The sequence below is a fragment of the Nerophis lumbriciformis genome, linkage group LG01 (assembly GCF_033978685.3).
Source record: "Nerophis lumbriciformis linkage group LG01, RoL_Nlum_v2.1, whole genome shotgun sequence".
Lineage (NCBI taxonomy): Eukaryota > Metazoa > Chordata > Actinopteri > Syngnathiformes > Syngnathidae > Nerophis > Nerophis lumbriciformis.
In genome coordinates this window covers 38,028,783-38,055,868 of record NC_084548.2, presented here as the reverse complement: position 1 = coordinate 38,055,868, position 27,086 = coordinate 38,028,783, and the positions used below count along the sequence as shown (strand labels likewise).

Genomic DNA, 27,086 nt, shown 5'->3' with positions numbered 1-27,086 from the left:
CTTAAGCTCCTATATCAGAAGTGAAAAGGTTTTATCACAATGTCCTTATTTTCCCAAATCTTTGCAGGTATACATTGAAAAAAGGTGTGTTTGCTGTGATCAACATATTGTTGCCTGTTTGTTAATATGTTGTGATTCAAGCCCACCAAATAACAGTTTCAAAACAATTTTAATGATACACTGATGCTATTAGTACTGTCAACCACATGAAAATGTTTACTTCAAGGCATGATGGGACATATATATAAATAATGTAACTCTAAGCCACAAACCCTCAGCAATTACAACCCTTATTTTACACCAGCTACCAAATAATTAGAACAGGTTTAAACCAATCTATAGCCATTGCTTGTTCAATATTTGAATATTTAATATTTTACCACTCCCCTACTCCATCTTCATGGGCCGTGATTTAAATGTGCGTTAAAATAATTTGTATGTACTATAGTGGTTTAATATAGAAAAACCGTGTAAAAGGAGTTTTGGAGCTAAAAAACGGACGAGACATTCTCAGTACAGACTAAAGTCATACAACTAATAGTAAAGCTAATAGGCGTTAAATAATACAATTTCGACATGTTTTTTTAATCAAAGATTGTCTTGTTTAGGCAAAGAAAGCTATCAAATTAAATAATCAAAATATTTCAGGTCATGAATTCCGGAATGACATGAAAGTGCAGGGTTTAACAGGGGCAGGGACTTGGATTGTCAAAACTAAGGCAGGCAGGAGGTCCATTGTGTTCTTCACTGTGTTCCTCTGCAGCCCTGCACATGGCGGTGTACACTCGGACTTGGCAAAAGTGACAGCAGTAGATGGGCATAAGTCAAAGAGCAGGTAAAGAAATATAATGTGTGAATTAAACTCACAGAGCAGGACAAACAGCATCATTTGTCCCCCTTCTGCTACAGGCTGGACTTGGGGGTTGGATATGTAAATCGAGTCTGTCTGCCTTCCCCCTTCAGACACTGCTTGCACCCCCATACACACACACACACACCGGCACACATTCTCATTCATGCAGTGCAGTGCAGAAGAGGGTTGAACCTAGACAGCTGGTCCCCCACACACACACACCCACTCGTGTGTGGAACTGATGTATTTTTTGGAGGCACCCTCACTATCTCTCTCCTTCAGCACACCTTTTGTGTTGTTCTTCTGCCCCCTCCCTCTCGAGCTGAGTCTCCCCTAAGTCCTACAGTATGTGTGCACAGTGTGGTTAGTGTGCGAGCTGAAGGCGACCCGTGCGAGATGCTGCTGATGCTACAGCTGTTTGGACTCCATGTCTCCATCAGGGCCCTCTGAAGAAGACGAGACTGCACTCGTGAAGAACTTCAGCACGGCACCCTGAGGAGCCCACAGCTTCCACTCACCAGTCCTCATTTCCTCTTCAGCCAGCATCATTTTCCTCATCTGTGGGATTAATTTTAAAGCAAGAAAAACAATGACCGCCCAGCTGCACCGGGCGCTTGCGCCGTTATTTTTCTTGGGAGTGTTGCTGTGTGCAGTGGAAAGCAAAGGAACTTTCTATGGAGGCCATGTCAACCCTTTCTATGGACACAGATACAACATGTACAAGGCTGGAATCAACCCGCAGTATGCCCCAAACAAGCCTATGACTCGCCACAAGTAAGTGCTCTCCTTTGGATGTCCTTCATTTTCATCCATTATTCTACATATCCTGAGTTATTATTGCCAAATGGACCCCCGCCCCACTGTTGCTCCACCAGGTGACTTTGATTGTTTCTTTGCAGAAACGTGCTTTTAGTTAGGGCATCAGCTTTGTAATTGACCCTTGTTTCTGACCCTTTTTTGAGGGTCATACCTTAAACCATCTGTAGTTGAGGTTCGATGTTTGACAGAGGAAGAATGACATAATGGGCTCTGAAAAGAAAAGCTTGGTTTGCTCTTTTTGGCGCATGATGTGATGGCAAGTGTATTGATTGTTTGTGCAGTGAAAAAAGGAGCTCCATTAGAAGACTTAGCGGAAGAGCTGGGCACCCACTGCCAGAGGGGATTGGCGATCGCCAATCAATAACATCTTTGGACCTGCCTTACTTCTCTTGCATCAATACAATGAGGCAAAGGATGTTCTGTTTCTGATCAGAGATGTGTCATAAATGTAACATTCCGGCCTGATGTGTTGTTGGCGGTCACAGCACATGAGCAGAAAGGAATAACAAACCCTCGTTTTTGAAAGTCATGAAGCTGTGATCTGAAACAGAACCGTGATATATGTTATTTCTGGATAGAGATAGCTGATGTTTGGCCTGCAGGGCTTTCATTTTTTTCCTCCCCTTTCCTGTCTCTTTTGCTTGGCTTCCCCTGGGAGCTGTTATGGCTCTGGACAGCTCCCTTGCTACCTGCTGCTTCACTCAAACTGTCACAAAATACTGCCCGAGTCTGCCATTTCCACTCACCTCTTACAAAATAAGATGCCCCAACATCCCACAGAGAGCACAGTTGATTTAGTCCCAACTTTCTTTAGTCTATTCTGCATTTTTATTTTCTGGCATGGGCATATTACCGTATGTTAAAAAATCAACAACAAATAATAATCCAACAAACCAACTAAATAATAACTGGTAATCCCAAAATGACAAGTCAGTTATGAACTACAACTTGTGACCAACATTGAATACAACTGGAGTAGAAAACCTTCTAAGTATATCTCCTTCCAGCAGACTTCAATCAAATATTTTGCCACCATTGAAGTCGCCTGTTGGCCAAAGAGTGAAAGTTACAGCATTTTTACATTGGTTATGGAATTAATTTTGAAACGGACATTGGTCGGATACCATAGCTATGTTTGCTTAAATTGCATTGATCATTATTGTTATTGTTGAGTTTGTTGAAGGCTGTCATGAAAGCCTCTCTGCAGGCAAGTATGACATGTATGAAAAAAGGCCTTTTGAGGTAAGTATATAAATAAAGAGAAAGAAGCGATATATATAGAAAAAAATACTGAAAACAACAGATCCAATCCTCGAAACAAAAATGCAACTGTAATAGTTTCAAATAGACTGTCAATATGTCAGTATTAAATCAAAACCAGATACACATAAACACTTTAGAGGTTAACTTCTCTAAAGTGGTGTTTACACATTGGATGATCGTAAATGGCGTGCTCCGAAAACCGAACACAAACCCTGGTCATCTGTCACTTATCCAAAAAGAACACCTAAAACCGTGTGGACCAGATATAAATTAGACATGTTCAATTGTTTAGTGCCGGCCTTTAAAACGCCTTTCACCTGGTAAAGAACTGCAGCCTCCGTGATAATACTGTGTTAAAAGGGAACTGCACTTTTTTTTGGAATTTTGCCTATCACTCAGAATCATAACTCTAATTTGTAATAATCGGCTCGTTCTAGGTGGCCAGCAATGCAGCTAATGGGAGCAATCCATTCTGCCTCTAAATCACTTTAAAAATGAGTCCAAAAACCACCAACAATACTTAAATTATGTTCCGTAACCTGTATAATAACTCAACTATAGTGACATTGTTATTGTAAGAGCAAACACTCAGGAACTCTTTTTCTAGCATAGTAACACATCGCCATGCGACGACATGCTACGGCATTAGCCGTAAGCTAACTTTTGCGTCAACAGCTGAATGGCTTTTGTGTTTATAATGCACAATACACTGCGATAGGACACCAATCTGTACTGACTGAAAAACATCAACAATCATATTACAGTATCTATAAAGTATTAGACCACATTTCATGTTGTGTTTGTACACAGCTAGCTCGACAGTGTATGGTTGTACTAACAAGCATGATGTTATGCATGATCAATATTGATCATGATGTATTATGATCAATATTATAGTGACTTACTCGATGGACACCTGTCTGTCTGGTCAAGCTGGCCAAGGATGTTTTTTTTTCGGTTTATTTAGGGCAGTCCTTCTCAAATAGTGGGGCGGGATCTCCTGGGGGGGGGGGGGTGCAATGCCAGGGGGGCTCGTGTGACCTCAGAGAACATGCTTTTTTTTGCCACACGGATAAGATGAAGAATATGATGAAGTGCATGTAGCACTTGGCTTCACTGTCACCACGGTGGAAGACGAGGAAAGACCTTTGTGTTGTTTCCTTTAATGTTAATAAACGTACAGTGTTATGCAGAGGTATAGTTATAACAATTTTATAGAGAAATTATCATTTTTTCAGTGACGGTGGAGAGTGGGTGGGGGTGGGGCGCAAAACATTTTTTTGGAGCATAACAGAAAATATTTGAGAAGCACTGATTTAGGGTAAGCACTACATTTCTGTCGGCATAGCTTGGCTTCAAGCTCCACATTTACAGTCAAGTCAAGGCGACCTCACAATGTTTCACTCTCTCTTCATGCTGGCTTCTATAAGCAGCCGTTCATCCTCAGGTTCAGGTCAAAAAAGATAAGGTTGTGAATCCTTATTTGTCCATAAATAGTCGTCTTCGTTTTCTGTTACCAAGCGTTGTTGTCGTGATTGCATTTTTTTTAACTAATGAGCCACGCATGATGAAAATGAGCAAAATAGGTAAATAATGAATGTTACAAATGTGCATTTTACTACATTATACATATATACTGTACTTACAGCATGTATTGGTATTTTTATTGCTGCATTTGTAGTGCAATAATGTTCATTGTCATTTCTGTGTTATTAATATTTACTTCATTAACTGCTTCTCTGCTATCACTTTTACCATCATATTTGTTCTTATCGTATTTGCTGATGTTGTTCTGTTGTTGTTGTTGTCTCTCTGTCTTATCCCCCTCTTGTCCCCGCAATTTCCCTCCTATCTTCTTTTTTCCTCTTTCTATCCCCTTCTGCTCCTGTCCGGCTGCGCCAAACATTAATATAAATCCATTTAATAAAGTGAAATACAAATAAGGCAACAAAAGAAGTATCCCACACTTCTCTCTCGTAAAGTAAATCTGTACAGCATTTACATCAACAATATGATTTGCCTGAGTGGCTAAACAGGACATGTTAAAACAAATAAATAAGAAATATATCCTTACAGTGTGTGTATAAAACCTCAATGGAGGTGTTTGGATGTTTTTTTTTAACTGCTTTTAAAGGCAGAATAGAGCAACTTTCATTAGCTCCATTGTAAGCGAACTTGAGATCGCATTTAGTTGATATTTAGAATGCATAAAAAAAAAGAAAACCATACGTGTTCTTGTCTTTCATAAGGATTGTAAATGATAGGCAGAATTCCCAAAAAAGTGCTGTTCCCCTTAAACACCGCTATAATCTGCCAATCACATTTTCCTCCCAGATCCACATGGTTTGAACTAGGGCTGCAACTAACAACTAATTTGATAATCGATTAATCTGTCGATTATTACTTCGATTAATCCATTAATAATCAGATAAAAGAGACGAACTACATTTCTATCCTTTCCAGTATTTTATTGAAAAAAAACAGCATACTGTTTGTAAATGTTGCAGTTTATAAATAAAGGTTTATTAAAAATAAATAAATTAAAAATAAATTAAAAAAGGTAGCCTATGCGCATGCGCATAGCATAGATCCAACCAATCGATGACTAAATTAATCGCCAACTATTTTTATAATCGATTTTAATCGATTTAATCGATTCGTTTTTGCAGCTCTTGTTTGAACACGGTAACGACACGGAGGGGGCAGACTTAAACACGGACGCATCACAATCTCATCAAGGAACAAGCAGGAAGGTCATCAAAAAAAACAATGTTTTTAAGTTCATGGTCATTTATGCAGCTTGTACATGTACCTCAAAAGGGAACTGCACTTTTTTAAATCGTTGCCTATCATTCACAGTCCTTATGTAAGACAAGAACACATGTGTGTTTCTTTTTGTAATGCATTCTAAATATTAAATAAATATGAGGAGTCGCTCAATTCTGCCTGTAAAGCCCTTAAAAACCATCCAAACACCTCCATTAGGGTTTTATATACATAATGTAGGTATATATGTAATAATTTCATATTTACATATTTTAAATGATAAATGATAAATGGGTTGTACTTGTATAGCGCTTTTCTACCTTCAAGGTACTCAAAGCGCTTTGACACTACTTCCACATTTACCCATTCACACACACATTCACACACTGATGGAGGGAGCTGCCATGCAAGGCGCTAACCAGCAACCATCAGGAGCAAGGGTGAAGTGTCTTGCTCAGGACACAACGGACATGACGAGGTTGGTACTAGGTGGGGATTGAACCAGGGACCCTCGGGTTTCGCACGGCCACTCTTCCACTGCGCCACGCCGTCCCAATTTTGATCATTTTAAGCATACGCGGCCGCCACAGAACAGCCAAACCCCACCGTTGTTCTGTTGCGGCTCCGTCGTGCAGCAAAATAGCGCAGACTTCTCAGAGATCTTGCCAATCCGCGCGCAGCCACGTGGTAAGGGAAGTCGTAATAAGGCGAAACACAAACAGTTTATTCTGTCCTTCCAGAGGAGCAGAAGCAAATCAACTCGGTCCTGCCATTTATACCAGGTGCTAAACGACAACAACAACGACAGTTTTGCCTCGATAACAACCTTTTTTTTTTTGTAGCAAACAAGAATAAAACAGTAACATCATCATCAACAAGATGAAATTGCATCTGAAAACCTTTGACAAGTTGACTTAGTGTCCATTCCCGTCCGTTTGGGCGTTTCCAAGTGAAAAATACGATCGGCCTAGAACACTGAGTATTTTATTTCGAAAGTAAACCGGATAATTCATTTTGTGTTTGTGCATGACTTCCTGTCCAACACAAGCAGATCTTAACTAAATGAAACAAGATTTGTTGCGGCATCCAGCAAATATAGAAGCTCTGCGTATTAGTGCTGCAATGCAGTCGATAGAGTCATGGAGCTGGCTTGCAAAAAAAGCTCCAGATTTGTCTTGTTACCTTTCAATATGTATTTTGAAACAATCTAGTATTTTAAGTTTTTCATTTTCAATTCAGTGACCATTGTGCTTTTTTTATTTGTCAAAATGCTACCAAGAATGTTATCCACGTGTGTAAATATAGTTGTGTTGCTATATATTAGTCAGTAGGTGATGGTGACGCGTCTAATTATAGCCTTTATTAAAAAACTACTGACCTACCTTGGCCATAGTTAGACCCCAAGGACACATTAGAGCAACTCCAAAAATATATGAACTCTGTTGCTGTCAAGCTGATGAGTCACTGGGTGGAGACATTTAGATAACTCATCTATTTGTATATAAGGGAATGCCTCAAATGTGAATACATACTTTGCTTGTATATGTGTATTCTGGTATTACTTTTAATGTAAAACCCTGCAAAATGTATTCCAAAGACTTGTTGCTGGTAAACAGCATTAAAGGGGAACATTATCACCAGGCCTATGTAAGTGTCAATACGGTATATATCTTGATGTTGCAGAAAAAAGACCATATATTTTTTAACCGATTTCCGAACTCTAAATGGGTGAATTTTGGCGAATTAAACGCCTTTCTAATATTTGCTCTCGGAGCGATGACGTCACAACGTGACGTCACATCGGGAAGCAATCCGCCATTTTCTCAAACACCGAGTCAAATCAGCTCTGTTATTTTCCGTTTTTTTCGACTGTTTTCCGTACCTTGGAGACATCATGCCTCGTCGGTGTGTTGTCGGAGGGTGTAACAACACGAACAGGGACGGATTCAAGTTGCACCAGTGGCCCAAAGATGCTAAAGTGGCAAGAAATTGGACGTTTGTTCCGCACACTTTACCAACAAAAGCTATGCTACGATAGAGATGGCAAGAATGTGTGGATATCCTGCGACACTCAAAGCAGATGCATTTCCAACGATAAAGTTAAAGAAATCTTCCGCCAGACCCCCATTGAATCTGCCGGAGTGTGTGAGCAATTCAGGGACAAAGGACCTCGGTAGCACGGCAAGAAATGGCAGCAGTTTGTTCCCGCAGACGAGCGAGCTAAACAGCCTGGATGTCTTGGCTCACACCGTCCCTTATGTCACCGAAGATGATCAAGAGAAGAATATCGACCCTAGCTTCCCTGGCCTGCTGACATCAACTCCAAAACTGGACAGATCAACTTTCAGGAAAAGAGAGCGGATGAGGGTATGTCTACAGAATATATTAATTGATGAAAATTGGGCTGTCTGCACTCTCAAAGTGCATGTTGTTGCCAAATGTATTTCATATGCTGTAAACCTAGTTCATAGTTGTTAGTGTCCTTTAATGCCAAACAAACACATACCAATCGTTGGTTAGAAGGCGATCGCCGAATTCGTCCTCGCTTTCTCCCGTGTCGCTGGCTGTCGTGTCGTTTTCGTCGGTTTCGCTTGCATACGGTTCAAACCGATATGGCTCAATAGCTTCAGTTTCTTCTTCAATTTCGTTTTCGCTACCTGCCTCCACACTAAAACCATCTGTTTCAATACATGTGTAATCTGTTGAATCGCTTAAGCCGCTGAAATCCGAGTCTGAATCCGAGCTAATGTCGCTATAGCTTGCTGTTCTATGCGCCATGTTTGTTTGTGTTGGCATCACTATGTGACGTCACAGGAAAATGGACGGGTGTTTATAACGATGGTTAAAATCAGGCACTTTGAAGCTTTTTTTAAGAATATTGCGTGATGGGTAAAATTTTGAAAAACACGTTGAAAAATAAAATAAGCCACTGGGAGCTGATTTTTAATGGTTTCAACCCTTCTGAAATTGTGATAATGTTCCCCTTTAAAAGTGAATTTAATGTACATCTGCAAAGCTGCATGTCACAAAGGACTAGCGCAGGATTATACATGTATGTCACAAGCACGAGGCTAGCTATGACACGCTAGCATACCAAAGTACACAACAGGTGGAACATGGTTCCCTGGTTGTGTTGTGTGTGTATGTTGTGCATCAATTAGGATCCCAGTAAATGCTGCATGCCATCCCTGATTAGGTCAGAGATACATCCAAGGGCTTTTCAATGATAGATGGGAAATAGGTCAGGGGGTTAAAGGCCATTGAGTTGGTAAAGGTCAAAGGTCATGGTCTGTTGTTGTAAGTTTGTGCTGGGTGTCCGGCGGAGAGCAAGAAAGGAAACGGTCTCCAGCATGGAGTGGAAGCGCCTGGTTGGTAAACTCTATGACTAGCCTCACACAACATGTTCATCCAACTTTCTACTTTCACTGACATTTGTGTGGGTAAAAAATGTCTTGGATTTCTATGGGAGTACACAAGGAATTATGTTTGCTGTTTATTCATGGTGATAAGTTGTGCTTATTTGCCAAGATCACATTGAATCACCACATTCTGATAGTTTCTATAAATGTGGGAAACGTACCATCTTATTAATGAAGGCCTTCACATATGCTTCCTTCACATATCAATATGTGGCTCACAGCTCATCTTTACATCAACAAACAAGGAGCTAAAGTGTAGATCCATGCACTGCAGCAATGTGGCCAAGAAAGTTTTTGTTCACTTTGATCGGGGGCCAGGCTAATATTTCCCCTCCCTGCAGTTGTTATAATTAAACTCCTCACTTGTTCACAGTATGTTTATATTTTGCCTGCAACCGACATGAAAGAGGTCACCATCTCCTCTACCAGTCAACACTAAGGGCCTGATCTACTAAAGGTTTGTGTGTATTGAACAGTGTTGGGTTAGTTACTGAAAACCAGTAACTAGTTACAGTTACTAGTTACTTTTTTCAAAAGTAACTCAGTTACTAACTCGGTTACTTACACCAAAAAGTAATGCGTTACTGTGAAAAGTAACTATTTAGTTACTTTTTTTTTTTTTCTTCTTTTTTTTAAAGCTCCCATTAATGCCCTTTTAGCCTTCATTCCAGTACTGTTATTGCACTGGAGAATAATACAATGTGTTGATCAACTTGACATGCATTTGCATCACTGAACTCTGCTAAGCAATGTGGTCTACATACAACACACAAAGACAAAGATATGTTTCAAAGGGCAATTTATTTAAGGCCAGAACAAATTGACAAAACTATTTTATATAGCTGCAACATAACATACATAAGTAACAAACAGCATAATAACAACATAGCTGTAAAGCTGGCTTCACCTAAGGAAGGCACACGTGACATACACAAAGCCTAACCAGGCAGATTTGAATTGTTGTTTTAGACAGTAGACGGGATCTTTGATCCAAGACACAACTTACATTTAACTAAAATGTTATTTTCTTTGTGCTCGACAAAAGAAAAGAAGTGAGAATATCTCATACTTGCCAACCCTCCCGAATTGCAGTGCCTCTCCCCGGGACAACCATTCTCCCAAATTTCTCTCGATTTCCAGCCGGACTTAAGGCACGCCCCCTCCAGGTCCGTGCGGACCTGAGTGAGGACAGCCTGTCGTCACGTCCGCTTGGCCAACCAAAAAGTAACCACAGAACACTAATACCGTATGTTCTGTGGTTACTTTTTGGTTGGCCAACGGTTTACGTTGTATTGCGCACCCCTTCCCCTCCCCTCCCCTCCCTCCCCTCCCCACACCCAGACACGCACAGAGCACGCCACTTGTGACACAAGAGATTCAGAAGGACGACACTGCAGCGCTGCAATAAAACACACTCAGATCTAGCCGATACTACATAAAAAGTAGCGTAAAATAACGCAGTAACGCATCATGTAGTAACGGTAACTGAGTTGCTGAATATAAAAAATATCGCGTTAGATTACTAGTTACCGCCGAAACTAACGGCGTTAGTCCCAACACTAGTATTGAAACACATGCAAACTTGATAGCGCACGCAAAGCTGATCTACTAAGGTCATGTGCAGAGGACTGCATCTCTTAAATGGGTAAAATACAGAAAAATGTTTAGCACATCTGTCGTCATGTAAATGCAGAATATATGCCAATTATTAAAACTCCTTTAAGACTGGGAAGAGATGCAAATATATGAAAAAGTGATTTATCAAGACTAAAACTGTCATGCGACCATTGTTTTGCGTCTATATTTAACATGTCTGGAATGTGCATGCAAACTGGCACAGTTAGACAAAAATGGCTGTGAGAAAGGAGGCGATCGCCCTGCAAAGATGATGGAAGGAGAGATAATCCTCCATCCATGAGGGTGTCAAATTATTTAGACTGTGAGAAATAAATATTTTAGACATATAGTCAATTTGGCAATATCGTTTTATAATTTTATAGTTGCTGTATAACTTAAGTGGTTGATTAAAACAAACTCAATTGGTTTGTTTTGGTGTCTGCTGGCACTGTTTTTAACAGTGTTTGCTTTTTTGTTTTTAATATCTTGCAATATGCTTTCTTTGCATCTGAATCATTCCAGACGCACCACGACAACACCAGCACCCTGTGCCAGAGTGCACCTTCGGCGTGCTAAAAAGAGAAGATATTTTAACCTTTAACCTGCTTTGAAAAGGTTTTATTATAGTTTTTATACGAAATACTATATTGTGAACATTGTTGTGAGTTAAGAATCAGGTTGAATTGAAAATTGATTTTAAATTGAATCGAACCTGGTTTTAATTTTAGGTTTTAATATTAGGTCAAGCTACTTGACTACCTTATTGATTGACTTTGCTGAAATACCTGCAGATGATGCCTGATGCCATGTTATGTTATATTAAAGATTTTCGTTTACCGTGTAAATAAAAAAAAGTTAAACCCATACAACATTGTTCTAACCTTGTCTCGAAATTTGGTGTGATTGGCAAGTGCTGTGCACTTTACACCAATTTGAGTTTCACTCCCACAGCAAACGCAAAGCATTAAGCCTAATAAGCAAGACCAATTTGAATTATTTGTTGTAGAAACGCTCCAAATTGTTCTTACACTAAGAAGATTATGTACTTTGCCAAATGCCTGAGGATAGAAAAAAAAGTCAACGGTGTGGTTAAGCATTATACTGTACAGCTGCAGAGTGTACAAATAGGAATTTTTTAGGGCTTATATCAAATTTGATCATGCAAATGTGTCCAGAGTGGCATTATAGATACACTAGATATCATTGTTGTTACAAGAATTACAGGCATTTAATCATATGGGCACCTATTTTCCCATTTGCACTTAAGTGTTTTTTACAAACTTGAAATTATGCATGTTTCAATTATTCGTGTTCTTCTATCCAGCCTGCGGAAACGCCCACCCCGCCTAAGTGAGGCAAAAGTGAGGCGGACTTTGCCATAATTACAACAACATGAACCACTTTTTAGAACAATTCAACAAACACTTCAAAGTGATCACTGTCGCAGAAACATGAATTGATGATGTGGAAGGATATGAGCTAAATTATATCAACAGAACCAACAAAAACAGGGGAGGAGGAGTGGTATGTGTGATGAAGAACATGAACTACAAAGTGGTAACAACATGTAATTTGCTATAGATAATATCTTAGAATGTATAACCACTGAAATATGTCAGGAAAAAGCAAAACCATATTCATCAGTTGTATATATAGATCATCTTAAGTCAAGTATTGACATGTTTGAAGACTGGATCAAGGCAAATTTTATTGACATTGGTAAAAAAATAATGTTCTTATTCAATATTGACTTATTGAACCCTAAGAAGCACAAGTCCATTGATGATTTCATTGATGCAATGTACAGCATCAGTTTATATCCTAAAATCACAAATTCAAGCAGAATCACAGGACACTGTGCCACGCTTATTGATAACATTTTTACCAATGATTTTGATAATAACACGACAAGTGGTCTACTTATAACCGACGTGAAAGATCATCTGCCAGTTTTTACGATCAATGATAGAAAATACAAGAAGTGTACTGTATATTATGAAGACTATGCACAGAGAAGAGGTTGATTGCTTTAAAAAATGAGCTAGAAAAGCAAAATTGGGACAATGTGTACGATGAAAATGATGTTGATGAAGCATATGGTATATTTTCAAACATGTTCTTAATGCTTTATGACAAACATTATCCATGGAAACAACTCAGTAGTTGGAAGGAGAAGAAGAATAATCAACCATGGATGACAAAAGGATTAAAAAATGATTGTAATATGAAGAATACATTATATAGATCATTTATAACACAAAAAATTACAGAGGCAGAAAATAAGTACAAAAAGTATAAAAATAAGCTAACGAACATACTACGAACATGTAGAAAAAATATTGCAGTCAACTATTAGACAGGAACAAAAACAATATGAGAGCAACATGGCACATCCTTAATAGTATCATTAAAGATGGCACTAAAAGGGATTGACCCCAATAACTCTCAAACGGAAATATAAATAATGACAACATGAAGGAAATAGTTGAGAGTTTCAATAAGTATTTCGTAAATATTGGACCAAAATTGGAGGAAATGATTCCAGACTCAGTTTCAACGGAGGACTTCAATGACACCATAGATCGAAATCCCAAATCCATTTTCCAAGTGACACAATAGGAAAATAGTTAAAATCGTGAAAGAATGCAAATCCAAGACTTCAATTGATTGTAATGGAATTTATATTGAAACAATAAAAAAGGTTATTAAAGAGATCTCAGGACCATTAATGTATATTAGTAACCTGTCATTTCAAACAGGTAAATTCCCAAACAAAATGAAAATAGCTAAAGTTGCACCAATTTATAAGACTGGAGACGAACACCAATTTACAAATCATAGACCTGTTTCTTTACTTCCACAATTTTCTAAAAATAATTGAAAAACTGTTCAATAACGGATTGGACAATTTCATTAACAAAAATAGAATACTTGCTGAGAACCAATATGGATATAGAGCTAATATTTCAACTTTGATGGCTTTAATCGAAATTACAAAAGAAATTACCAATGCAATAGATAGTAAAAAAAAAAGTGCAACAGCAGTGTTTGTGGATCTAACTAAAGCATTTGACACAATAACTCACAATATTTTAATCAAAAATTTGGAATGGTATGGCATCAGAGGGTTGGTCTTAAACTGGATAAGAAGTTACTTAACCAACAGGAAACAATACGTGAAGCTAGGCGAACACACATCTACAACGTTAAATATAGCCTGTGGTGTACCCCAGGAGCCATCAATACTGGGACCAAAATCTTTATATAAACGACATTTGTGAAGTTAGAAAAGACTTAAAGTTAGTATTATTCGCAGAACATATAACAGTGTTTTGTTCAGGAGAGAACACACAGAAGCTAATACAAATAATAACAGAAGCAATGAACAAATTAAAAAGATGGTTTGACAAAAACAGACGATCTTTGAATTTCAGTAAACGTAAATAAATGCTATATGGTAACAGTAGAAGAGAAAGTCAAACATAAATATTAATAGACTTTGAAAAAGTAAGTTCAATCAAATTTCTCGGTGTAATGATTGATGATAAAATTAACTGGAAATCTCATATACAAATATACAACATAAGATGGCAAGAAAAACATTATTTATATGTAAAGCTAAACATGTATTGGACCAAAAATCACTCCATATTCTCTCCTGCTCGCTAGTGTTACCATAGCTCAGTTATTGTGCAGAAATATGGGGAAATAACTAAAAAAGTATGCTCAAGTCACTAACCGTGTTATAAAAACAGTTTAGTTAGAATAATACATAATGTTGGATATAGAGAACATACAAATCCTTTATTTATCTAATCGAAAATACTGCAATTCCAGGATATAGAGAACTTGCAAACAGCTAAAATTATGCACAAAGCAAACTATAACCTGCGATACAAGAATGTACAACAATTCTTCTCAACAAACGAGGACAAATACAACCTCTGAGAAAAATATAATTTAAAGCATTTTATGCATTTTTTGCAACTCTTAAAACCTTTAGTATATCAGTATGTGGAATTAAATCATGAAATTGATTATGTAAAAAAATCAAACTGTGTACTAATATGATCCAATTTAAGAGACCGTTCAAACTCAAAGTGTTTACAAAGAACAAAGAAGAAGAACAATGATAAACATGCTGAACTCAATGATAATTTTATTCCTCTCACTATATGAAAAACAACACATTTCACAATTTATTATTTATTTGTTTATTGAATGTTATTATTTATGGAGTATATTGTTAAAAAATTGAGAACAGGAAGTGAACAAAAGTGTTAGAAATTGCAATGTAATGGAAAAGTGGTAGGATTAAATAAGCTCTGCTTCTTCCTACTCCTTCTCAAACATGTTAAAAAGAGAAACTGGAAATTTTGGTTAATCATGTTGTATGTATGGATGTTCGAAATAAACTCAAACCATAACCATGTAAGGAGTACTGTTTGGTTATGGTTATGGGTTAAGTTCATTTTGAACATGCACACAGTTTCTCATTATAACGTGTCTAAAAAAATAGTAGGAAGTAGCAAATCTTATCAAATACCCCTTTTTTTTAATCAAATACCCCTTATTTATCCATACCCCTTTTCATAGCAATTGCTTACACTTTTGTTCACTTTATTTTCTCAATTTATTCACAATATACTCCATAATAAAGTTTTCGGAAAAAAAAAAAAAAAAGTTCAATAAGTTGTTATTCATGTAATGAGATGAATAAGCGTATTTCCTTTTTTAAATAAAGTTTAAAATGCTTATCAGGTTTCTTATTCCTTGTACTTTCAAAACACTTTGAGTTTGAACAGGATCACATTAGTACTTTGTTTGACTTTTTTGCTTAATCCATTCCATAATTTAATTTCACTCACTAATATGCTAAAGGTCTTACAGTGCATCCAGAAAGTATTCACAGCGCTTAACCTTTTCTAAATTGTTTTATATTACAGCCTTATTTCAAAATAGAACACATTCATTTTTGTCCTCAAAATGCTGCATACAATACCCCATAATGACAATGTGGAAAGTTCTTTTGTTTTTTTTTCCAAATTTAGCAAATGCATTAGAAATAAAAAAAAAACACACATTTACATAAGTATTTACAGCCTTTCAATACTTTGTTTATGCACCTTTGACAGCAATTTCCGCTTCAAGTCTTTTTGAATACAATGCCACAAACTTGGCACACATTTCTTTGGGCAGTTTCACTCATTCCTCTTTGCTCATTTCTCTTTGCAGCACTCTTTCAAGCTTCATCGGGTTGGATGGAAAGCATTGGTTTTCAGGATGTCTCTGTACATTGCGGCATTCATCTTAGTCGAGTCAGGGAGGAGACAAGAACCCGATGGTCACTCTGTCAGAGCTGCATTCCTCTGTGGAGAGAGGAGAACCTTCCAGAAGGACAACTATCTCTGCAGCAATGCACATATCAAGCCTGTATGGTATAATGGCCAGACTGAAGCCATTTCTTAGTAAAAAGCTTGCCAAAAAGCAGTTGAAATACCCCCAGACCATTCATCCATCCATGTTCTACCGCTTGTCCCTTTTGGGATCACAGGGGGTCTCTCAGAACATGAGAAACAAAATGATCTGGTCTGATGAGACAATGATTGAACGCTTTGGCATGAATGCCAGGCATTATGTTTGAAGGAAACCAGGCACCACTCATCACCAGGTCAATACTCTCCCTGGTGGCAGCATCATGCTGTGGGGATGTTTTTCAGCGGCAAAAATTCAGTCACATGTTGTATCAATCAATCAATGTTTATTTATATAGCCCTAAATCACAAGTGTCTCAAAGGGCTGCACAAGCCACAGCGACATCCTTGGTACAGAGCCCACATAAGGGCAAGGAAAACTCACCCCAGTGGGACATCGATGTGAATGAATTGGGAGATTAGAGGGAAAGATGAATGCAGAAATGTACAGAGACAACCTGGATGGAACTTGAGAGGTGCTGCAAAGACGAATGGGCAAAACTGCCCAAAGATAGGTGTGCCAAGGTTGTGGCATCATATTCACAAAGACTTGAGACTGTAATTGCTGCCAAAGTTGCATGAACAAAGTAATGAGCAAAAGCTGTGCATACTTATGTACATGTGTTTTTTTATTTTTGATGAATTTGCAAAATTTAAAAAAAAGTTTTCTGGGGTAAAATGAATGTATTCCAATTTGGAATAAGGTTGGAACATAACAAAATGAGGAAAAAGTGAAGTGCTGAGAACACTTCCTGAATGCACTGTATGTCAACTATGGTGGCTACCTCCAATGTTTTGTTAGCATACGTGCTTACAAATGTTTTAAGTTAAATTTTTTTCCCTCAGGTTATTTTTCTCCTTTTTTGGTGGGAAGAATTGTTGTGAAATTGGGTAGCAGGTTATAGTTTGCTTTGTACATGATTTTAGCTGTTTGCAAATGCACCAAATCATTGAATTGTCATATTTTTGATTCCATAAATCAAAAATGAATGTTCTTGACAGCCAAAGTTTTGTATGTCTGTTGTTACACCCCAAAATTGTGTTTATTTTACCCTATTTGTATTTGTATTTGACTTTCTCTTCTACTGTTACAGAATAGCATTATTTTAGTTTTACTAAGATTCTAAGATTTGTAGATGTGTGTTCGCTTCTTATATTGTTTCTTGTTGGTTATGCAGCTTCTTACCCAGTTCAAGACCAACCCTCTGATTCCATACCGTTCTAATTTCTTGATTAAGATATGATTAATGGTGTCAAATGTTCTTGTCAGATCCATAAACACTGCAGCTGTTTACTATTACATTGATAATCTCTTCAATCATTTCCAGTAATGCCATTGATGTTGAGATGTTGGCTCTGTAGCCGTGTGGTTGTCCGCAAGTGTTCCGCTTTTATTCATGAATTTTTCCAATCAGTTAAATAGTTTTCAATAATTTAAAAGAAATTGTGTTATTAAAGAAACAGGTCGGTAGTTTGTAAACTGGTGTTTTTCTTTAGTCTTATAAATTGGTGCAACTTTTGTTATTTTCATTTGGTTTGGGAATTTGCCTGTTTGAAACAATAGTTTGCTGATATACGTTGAATTTTCTGAGATCTCTTCAATAACCTTTTCTATCGTTTCCATATCAATGTTACAATCAGTTGAGATCTTGGATTTACAGTTATTCACAATTTTGATTAGTTCCTCTTCTTGTCACGTCGGTGATGAACATTGTGTTGGGATTTATGTCTGTGTGCTATCAACTACTTTGTTCATATTTTCATGTTTTACGTTTGTCTGAAAAGTACTGAGGGTAATCCTTCTTTGTGCAATTTTTAATGACGCTATTTAGGATGCCCAATATTGCTCTAATTATATTTTTGTTACTGCCTAATGACTAATATTTGTTACAACATGTTTGTAGTATGCTAATGAGCTTATGTTTTATATGTTTTTACTTATTTTCTGTCTCAATTGATCTTTGTTTTGTACATTTTCTATATAATATACCCTTCCTGTTACACGTATTTATCAGTCCCCTTGTCATCCATGGATGATTGTTCTTCGTTTGCTTCTAAGTTGTGTCCATGGACAATGTTTGTCATAAAGAATCATAAAAGTAAAAAAAAAAAAAAATACTAGGGCTGTCAAATGATGATTTTTAACAATCAGATTAATAACATTTTGGAATTGGAATTTGTCAAGAAGTTGGGGTGGCGAACTCCAAGATGCAGAGATGGCAGGCTTGATACAGGAAGACATGATTTTTAATGTCCAAAAAATGCAGGAAAAACACAAACCAGGAGACAGGAAACAGGAAACAGGATAACCAGGAAAACAGGTGAAATGGAAACAGCGAACAGGAACCAGCAAACAGGAAACAAGAAAACTGGAGACAGCAACCAGCAAACAGTCCACAGCATACAGGTAACAGCTTACAATACTCCAGCACTGACTGTAGGGCGAGGCTAGTATAAATAGCAGCCGGCTGATTGACACCAGGTGTGGCCAGGTGCCAATCAGCCGCAGCTGAGGGTAAACAGTGCTCAGGGAGACAAGCAGGAAACTGAACAAAAATAAGAGCGCCGACAGGAAATAAAACACACAGAGGAAAAACCAAAGCATAATCAAACTGTCAGTGACAAGCCTGACATAATTAATCATGATACATCAGAGATTAATCAATTACTTGCTTGCATATTTAAAATTTGCCTAAGAAAAAAACTCTGATATTTGTAAACACAAATGCTATTTTATTGTGAGAATATAATCCATAAATATATTTTAATGTTTTACTTGAATGCATGTTATTTATTTGCACAAAACTTGGTCACAGTTTTATCTAGAGTTCTTTCAGGCTGTATTTATGAGTGAAATTTGCCAGCGTACAGAACCAGTCAGTCTCCTCATTCATTTTTGTACTGACTGTACAAAAGTGTGTACATGATTAATGCGATCATTTTTGGTGATTAATCACTAGAGTTAACTCATTAATTTTGACAGCCTTTAACTTTACCGTATGATTCACCGACATCATTTTCACTGTACACATTGTCCCAGTTTTGCTTTTCCAGATCATTCTTAAAAGCATTCATACTTTTTTCTGTGCATAATCTTTTAAATGTCTTCTTATCATCCATTCTTGTAGTTTTTGTCATAGATTGTGAACATTTAGATGATCACTAATGTCGGTTATTAAAGTTAAAGTATTAAAGTTAACACGTTTACCACTTGTTGCTCTGCTGAGGCAACATCCATTTCATTTGGTTCGCCTCTGTTGGCAACTGCTCTAGCATAGGATCTAGGAATGATATGCAACCCTGCCACGATTATATCGTTCATTCCTTTTTCCTGATCCATATTATCGATGGAATTCTTCAGAGCGATGTATCCTGCTGTAGAACCTTTATTTCTTGATGCATTGCTATATTTTCTTCTCAGAGAACCTATATCTACTGTCACATTTCTGTTTGCTCCTCTCGGAGATTCATCACATTATCTTTGAGATCACGAAGCAACCTTTTCAAGCTGTTATTTTGGGTTTGCAGGCTTTCTACTTTTGCTTGAAGGCATGCCACACTGCTTTTTGATCTAATCTTAAACTTGCCATCTCTGAGTTTAGACTTCCCACATTTGATCTCAGACTTGCCACATCTGTTTCAGGGTTGATTTCAGGTTGTCTATTTTTTGTAAGATCAATGTGATGTCCTACTTCTATTCGTATCCTGTTTGCAGAAACTCATTTGATGAGATCGACGGTTCCGGACTTTGAGATAGGTTATGTAGCTTGGGTTTCTGCATTCTTGCTATAGCCGCCCGCTGACAGTGATGGTCTTGGTGACACTTTTAAAACTGTCCCAAACTCCTGCAGCCTGATGTCCATATGGCTTTGGGTTGCTAAGCAACTGCTTATCAGTGGGCCGCTATATAAAGGGCTTATAGTGCTTCCAATTCACATGTTTCAGCAAATCTGTTCCTACTACCTGACCAAGAGCTGTTCGAAGATGTCAGCAAACTCTCCTGTAATCGGTGTTCAGGAAAACTTCAATCTTCAATAATAAATAAAAAAACCCTGGTAGGAAAAGCATATTTTCTTTGCGTCCTTCACCGTTGACAGTTTCGTACAAATGTTTGTGAAGCCGTCAATCTTCAGGATGGACTTAGACCAGGGGTGTTTAAACTACGACCCGCAGGCCAAGTGCGGCCCACTGACGTCAGTAATTTAGCCCATGAGTGTCATGACTTGGTCCTGGGGTTTAGTTTTTCTAGAAGGCAACGGAAAGTTGGCTCGGGCGAGACGGGAATGTAAGTACATGATTTATTTAATTTTATCAAAAAAAAGTACAAACGAAAAGCGCGCACAATGGCGGAGAAACAACTTGGCTATGAAAACAAATACTTGCACAAAGGCAGAAACTATGAACAATTAAACAAAAACACTAACTGTGGTATTAATAAACAAAACTTACTTGGCATGGACAAAAGGAGCAGCATGAACGATGGACAAGAAAAAAGTGTCAGGAATGTGCAGAGCATAAATGTGGGATGTCGCCAGAACGACAAACTGAAAACAATGAACTTAAATACTATAGACATGATTAGTGAAAGCAGGTGCGTGACTCAAAACGTGAAACAGGTGCGTGACGTGACAGGTGAAAACTACTGGTTGCTATGGTGACAAAACAAAACAAAAGTGCACAAAAAGTCCAAAAACAAAACCGAACATGACTAAAACAAAACATGATCACACGGACATGACAATGAGATGACCTGAGTTTAATAAGCAATGTTTTGTGTGGTATTACAAGCAATTAGCCAAGGCCTGACAGCTGCCGTTGTGACGCTAGCTGGTGGTCATTGAGAGTCACTAAAATCAATGACCATTCATCCATCCATCCATTTTCTACCGCTTATTCCCTTTTGGGGTCGCGGGGGGCGCTGGAGCCTATCTCAGCTACAATCGGGCGGAAGGCGGGGTACACCCTGGACAAGTCGCCACCTCATCGCAGTGCCAACACAGATAGACAGACAACATTCACACTCACATTCACACACTAGGGCCAATTTAGTGTTGCCAATCAACCTATCCCCAGGTGCATGTTTTTGGAAGTGGGAGGAAGCCGGAGTACCCGGAGGGAACCCACGCAGTCACGGGGAGAACATGCAAACTCCACACAGAAAGATCCCGAGCCCGGGATTGAACCCAAGACTACTCAGGACCTTCGTATTGTGAGGCAGATGCACTAACCCCTCTTCCACCATGCTGCCCTCAATGACCATTCATTATACTTTAATTTGAATACAGCAGAGCTTTCAATTAGATGTCACAATCCAAATATTTGGCTCCAGGACAAATTTTGTAAGCCCAATGGCCGGTCAAAATGTTTGGACACCCCTGACTTGGACAGCTGTTTGTATTTGACATTAACTGTCATGCTACATTCTAGTTGATCATGTGTGAGCCATAAAGTGATTGTTGATGATTACTTCCTCCAAACTTTTTATAGCGTCTTTTAGAAGCAATTTCTACTAAAACAGTTGCGTAGTTCAATGATCATGGTTCAACTGAAATTATTAAATGCATTTACCATCCCAGGAAGTCCAAACCTGGCCGGTATGTGCTATCGACTTGCGTTTTAAGCCTTGTCAGGCCCTTCAACTCTTCCACTCACACAAAGACACGGCAGCTAAATGATGTGCATTTTGATTTTTCATAATTATTTTAGAGTGGCATTATAGTCCTTTTATCTTCATCTCAATGAACATTTCCAGGTGTCTCAATTAAAGCAATCAGAATACATTTGTTAGCTTTCTGTAAGTCTATTTTATTATTTTATTAAGTGTGGTGTAGACTGCATCCAAACTTCAAGTGCAATATAATGTTTCATCTCCCAGAGGCATTGGACGTATTGCAGCCTCAGAGGCGTGTAGGAACAACAGTACTTTAGTTGATAGGAGAACACGCGTAAGGCCAGATTTGACAGTGAACGCCCACATCTAAGTGACGCTCCACCCAAAGTGTGCATCTGGGATGAAGGCGTACAGTATCACACTTAAGTCGAGGGTGAAAAGGCTGTGCAGCCAGAATCTGCATAATTGCGCAGCTTTTTTCACTTATGCACTTGGGAGAATAGGGCCTATGGAGAATTGTCGGGCAAAAAAAACAGCATAATAAGCAGAACTGTCTTTGAGTTGAATTATTCAGTGACTGAATTGTCTTAACTTGGTCCTTATGGATGGATACAATGTTTAACCCTCATTAATGGCTGCAAGAGCAGTCAGTTTTAGATGAATTAATAGAATTGTTTCCCAAAAGGTCATATACATCTAAAGATAGATATGTTTTTTGTTTTTTTTAAATCTGACTAACTTCTCTCACAAATCTGTGAGGGTCATCAGGGCTCATTAACTGCAGTGATACTTCCCTGGCCAAGATGCTGAACTATGACCTCATCTATTTCCAGCTGCCAACAATGGGTTAAATCAGACATTCCCAAACAGTGGGAGGGACCCTATGCGGAGAGGTGTCATTATTGAACGAGACACAAGCCTTCAGCGAGGTGGGCGCACTGCTCGAGGTGGGCGCACTGCTCGAAATATAACAGGCTCAACCAGGAAATATAACTAAGTATATTGGTTGACCCGTATTGGCTGTGCTAAAACATGCTTGCATACATGAAATACAGATATCCTTTGAAGTTTTATAATCATTAGACTATGGACTGGACTCTCACTATTATGTTAGATCCACTATGGACTGGACTCTCACTAATATGTTAAATCCACTATGGACTGGACTTTCACAATATTATGTCAGACCCACTCGACATCCATTGCTTTCGGTCTCCCCTAGAGGGCGGCGGGGTTTACCCACATATGCGGTCCTCTCCAAGGTTTCTCATAGTCATTCACATCGACGTCCCACTGGGGTGAGTTTTTCCTTGCCCTTATGTGGGCTCTGTACCGCGGATTTCGTTATGGCTTGTGCAGCCCTTTGAGACACTTGTGATTTAGGGCTATATAAATAAACATTGATTGATTGATTGATAGACTAGTATTTCTTATACAGCTTTTGGCATGGTTTGTACGAATAATTAAATAAATAAAAACTCTCAGGTTCTCAATCGTATTTCAACTTAGGGTGGAACGTAAAACAAAAAACTATGTTTCCAAGAAGGGGTATGACAAAAAAATACAAAACCTAAAACCAGTGAAGTTGGCATGTTGTGTAAATCGTAAATAAAAACAGAATACAATGATTCGCAAATCCTTTTCAACTTATATTCAATTGAATAGACTGCAAAGACAAGATACTTAAAGTCCAGACCTGTCTCCCAGTGAAAATGTGTGGCGCATTACGAAGCCTAAAATACCACAACGGAGACCCCCGGACTGTTGAACAACTTAAGCTGTACATCAAGCAAGAATAGGAAATAATTCCACCTGAAAAGCTTCAAAAATTGGTCTCCTCTGTTCCCAAACGTTTACTGAGTGTTGTTAAAAGGAAAGGCCATGTAACACAGTGGTAAAAATGCCCCTGTGCCAACTTTTTTGCAATGTGTTGCTGCCATTAAAGTCTAAGATAATGATTATTTGCAAAAAAAAAAAAGTTTCTCAGTTCGAACATTAAATATCTTGTCTTTGCAGTCTATTCAATTGAATACAAGTTGAAAATTATTTGCAAATCATTGTATTCTGTTTATATTAACGATTTACACAACGTGCCAACTTCACTGGTTTTGGGTTTTGTAAATGCAGAAGACACATTTTTCTGTAAATTCTACATTCAACATAAAGATGATGGGGTCAGGAACCCTGCAAGTCAGATGAGGAAATAATGAGGAAGGTGGGCACTTTTGTTACATTTTGTCAACACAAAGAAGCAGGACAAAGAAAATCAGAGAAGACAATACAACAACAGAAATTCCTTAAAATCATCAGAGGAGCAAAACAGACCACATGTGTGCGTGCGGGTGGCTGATTAAAATAAGATCACTACAGATTTTTAGGAGGGACTTAAAGTGGAAAAAAGTCGGGTTTAATAGGTGAGTTGTTTTGACCCCAACATGGAGAGAAGGTCTAATGGCAATAACATTTGCCAAAAACACAGCAGGTGAAAATTTTGAGACTGGAATAATCTTTTCCCTCTTGCAAGCCAGTTTACAACTGTAATGCAATACTGGAAATATTTACGCTGCTCGTGATGAAAAAATGGCACGCTCCAGTGAGTGGTGACTAAAGACAATATTTTTGTGTTAGAGAGCAAATATGTTCAAAGGGCAAGATAAATAGTAAGTGTGGCTCTTCCTGGCAAGGTGGAGGGAGCTGTGGAGTGTTTTACTGTTTATTGGAGTTGGACTGGGTAAGAAAGTGAGGTTGGGAGGAGAGTCCATCTCACCAGAGGATTGGGTTTGAGCATGAGGTCAGATGGGTGGTTCTTTAAGAACAAGGACCAGCACTGTTTTTGATAGGCTGCCATGTTTTAAAAATAATTATCGTTATTTGTCAGAAAATACAGTGAAATTTGTTTCTGCATTTAAACCTTCTTCTTGAGGAGCAGTGGGCTGCCATCTTGCAGAGCCCGGGACCAGATCTGGGTTGTAGGTCAGGGCCTAGGTCAGTGTAGAATTAGAGATGTCTGATCATTTCGGCCTGCCGATATTATCGGCCGATAAATGCGTTAAAATGTAATATCGGAAATTATCGGTATCATTTTTTTAATTATCGGTATCGTTTTTTTTTGTTTGTTTGTTTTGTTTTTTAATTTAATCAACATAAAAAACACAAGATACACTTACAATTAGTGCACCAACCCAAAAAAACCTCCCTCCCCCATTCACACTCATTCACACTCATTCACACAAAAGGGTTGTTTCTTTCTGTTATTAATATTCTGGTTCCTACATTATATATCAATATATATCAATACAGTCTGCAAGGGATACAGTCCGTGAGCACACATGATTGTGCGTGCTGCTGGTCCACTAGTAGTACTAACCTTTAACAGTTAATTTGACTAATTTTCATTAATTACTAGTTTCTATGTAACTGTTTTTATATTGTTTTACTTTCTTTTTTATTCAAGAAAATGTTTTTAATTTATTTATCTTATTTTATTTTTTTATTTTTTTTAAAAAGTACCTTATCTTCACCATACCTGGTTGTCCAAATTAGGTATAATAATGTGTTAATTCCACGACTGTATATATCGGTTGATATCGGTATCGGTTGATATCGGTATCGGTAATTAAAGAGTTGGACAATATCGGAATATCGGATATCGGCAAAAAGCCATTATTGGACATCCCTATGTAGAATCCATGTGTGGGTGACACTGGGGGAAATGTGGGTGAAGAGTCTTGCCCAAGGACACAACAGCAGTGACTGGGATGGAGGAAGCAGGATTTGAACCGGAACCTTTGCGCTCTACAATGCAAATTATTTGCCACTTGCCAAGATTTGAAATTTTATTTTGAGAAATGTCCCTAGTTTTAAGAGCTATTTCTATTTTTGAGTCATTGACTTTACATCATATTCTTAATGTTAGCCTGAATGATTCCATTGCGTCTATTCTAGTTTTAAAAAAAAATAAAATTGAGAAAATAACTATTCAAATAGGATACTACTCAGTGGCCAAGTGGTTAGAGTGTCCGCCCTGAGAATGGTAGGTCGTGAGTTCAAACCCCGGCCGAGTCATACCAAAGACTATAAAAATGGGACCCATTACTTCCCTGTTTGGCACTCAGCATCAAGGGTTGGAATTGGGGGTTAAATCACCAAAAATGATTCCCGGGCGTGGCTACCGCTGCTGACCACTGCTCCCTTCACCTCCCAGGGGGTGAACAAGGGGATGGGTCAAATGCAGAACACAAATTTCACCACACCTATCATTGGTACTTTAACTTAGTTAAATAACTCAATGAAGTCTTTTTCCAGACTATAAGCTGCAGCCACTGAATTTTAGGAAAAAAAAATGTCCCTATATATTAACTGCAGATATACAGGTAAAAGCCAGTAAATTAGAATATTTTGAAAAACTTGATTTATTTCAGTAATTGCATTCAAAAGGTGTAACTTGTACATTATATTTATTCATTGCACACAGACTGATGCATTCAAATGTTTATTTCATTTAATTTTGATGATTTGAAGTGGCAACAAATGAAAATCCAAAATTCCGTGTGTCACAAAATTAGAATATTACTTAAGGCTAATACAAAAAAGGGATTTTTAGAAATGTTGGCCAACTGAAAAGTATGAAAATGAAAAATATGAGCATGTACAATACTCAATACTTGGTTGGAGCTCCTTTTGCCTCAATTACTGCGTTAATGCGGCGTGGCATGGAGTCGATGGGTTTCTGGCACTGCTCAGGTGTTATGAGAGCCCAGGTTGCTCTGATAGTGGCCTTCAACTCTTCTGCGTTTTTGGGTCTGGCATTCTGCATCTTCCTTTTCACAATACCCCACAGATTTTCTATGGGGCTAAGGTCAGGGGAGTTGGCGGGCCAATTTAGAACAGAAATACCATGGTCCGTAAACCAGGCACGGGTAGATTTTGCGCTGTGTGCAGGCGCCAAGTCCTGTTGGAACTTGAAATCTCCATCTCCATAGAGCAGGTCAGCAGCAGGAAGCATGAAGTGCTCTAAAACTTGCTGGTAGACGGCTGCGTTGACCCTGGATCTCAGGAAACAGAGTGGACCGACACCAGCAGATGACATGGCACCCCAAACCATCACTGATGGTGGAAACTTTACACTAGACTTCAGGCAACGTGGATCCTGTGCCTCTCCTGTCTTCCTCCAGACTCTGGGACCTCGATTTCCAAAGGAAATGCAAAATTTGCATGGTTGGGTGATGGTTTGGGGTGCCATGTCATCTGCTGGTGTCGGTCCA

General features: G+C 38.3%; 1 protein-coding gene across 1 annotated transcript in view; it reads left to right on the top strand.

Moving 5' to 3' along the window:
• Positions 1–1,074: 1,074 nt before the first annotated feature.
• Positions 1,075–27,086, top strand: part of emilin3b (elastin microfibril interfacer 3b) — a 47,552-nt gene continuing 21,540 nt past the window's right edge. Inside the window, exon 1 of the mRNA XM_061980747.1 lies at positions 1,075–1,627. Within this exon, the coding sequence (XP_061836731.1) occupies positions 1,443–1,627 (185 nt within the window). The 5' untranslated portion in view covers positions 1,075–1,442. The remainder of the gene's footprint in view (positions 1,628–27,086) is intronic.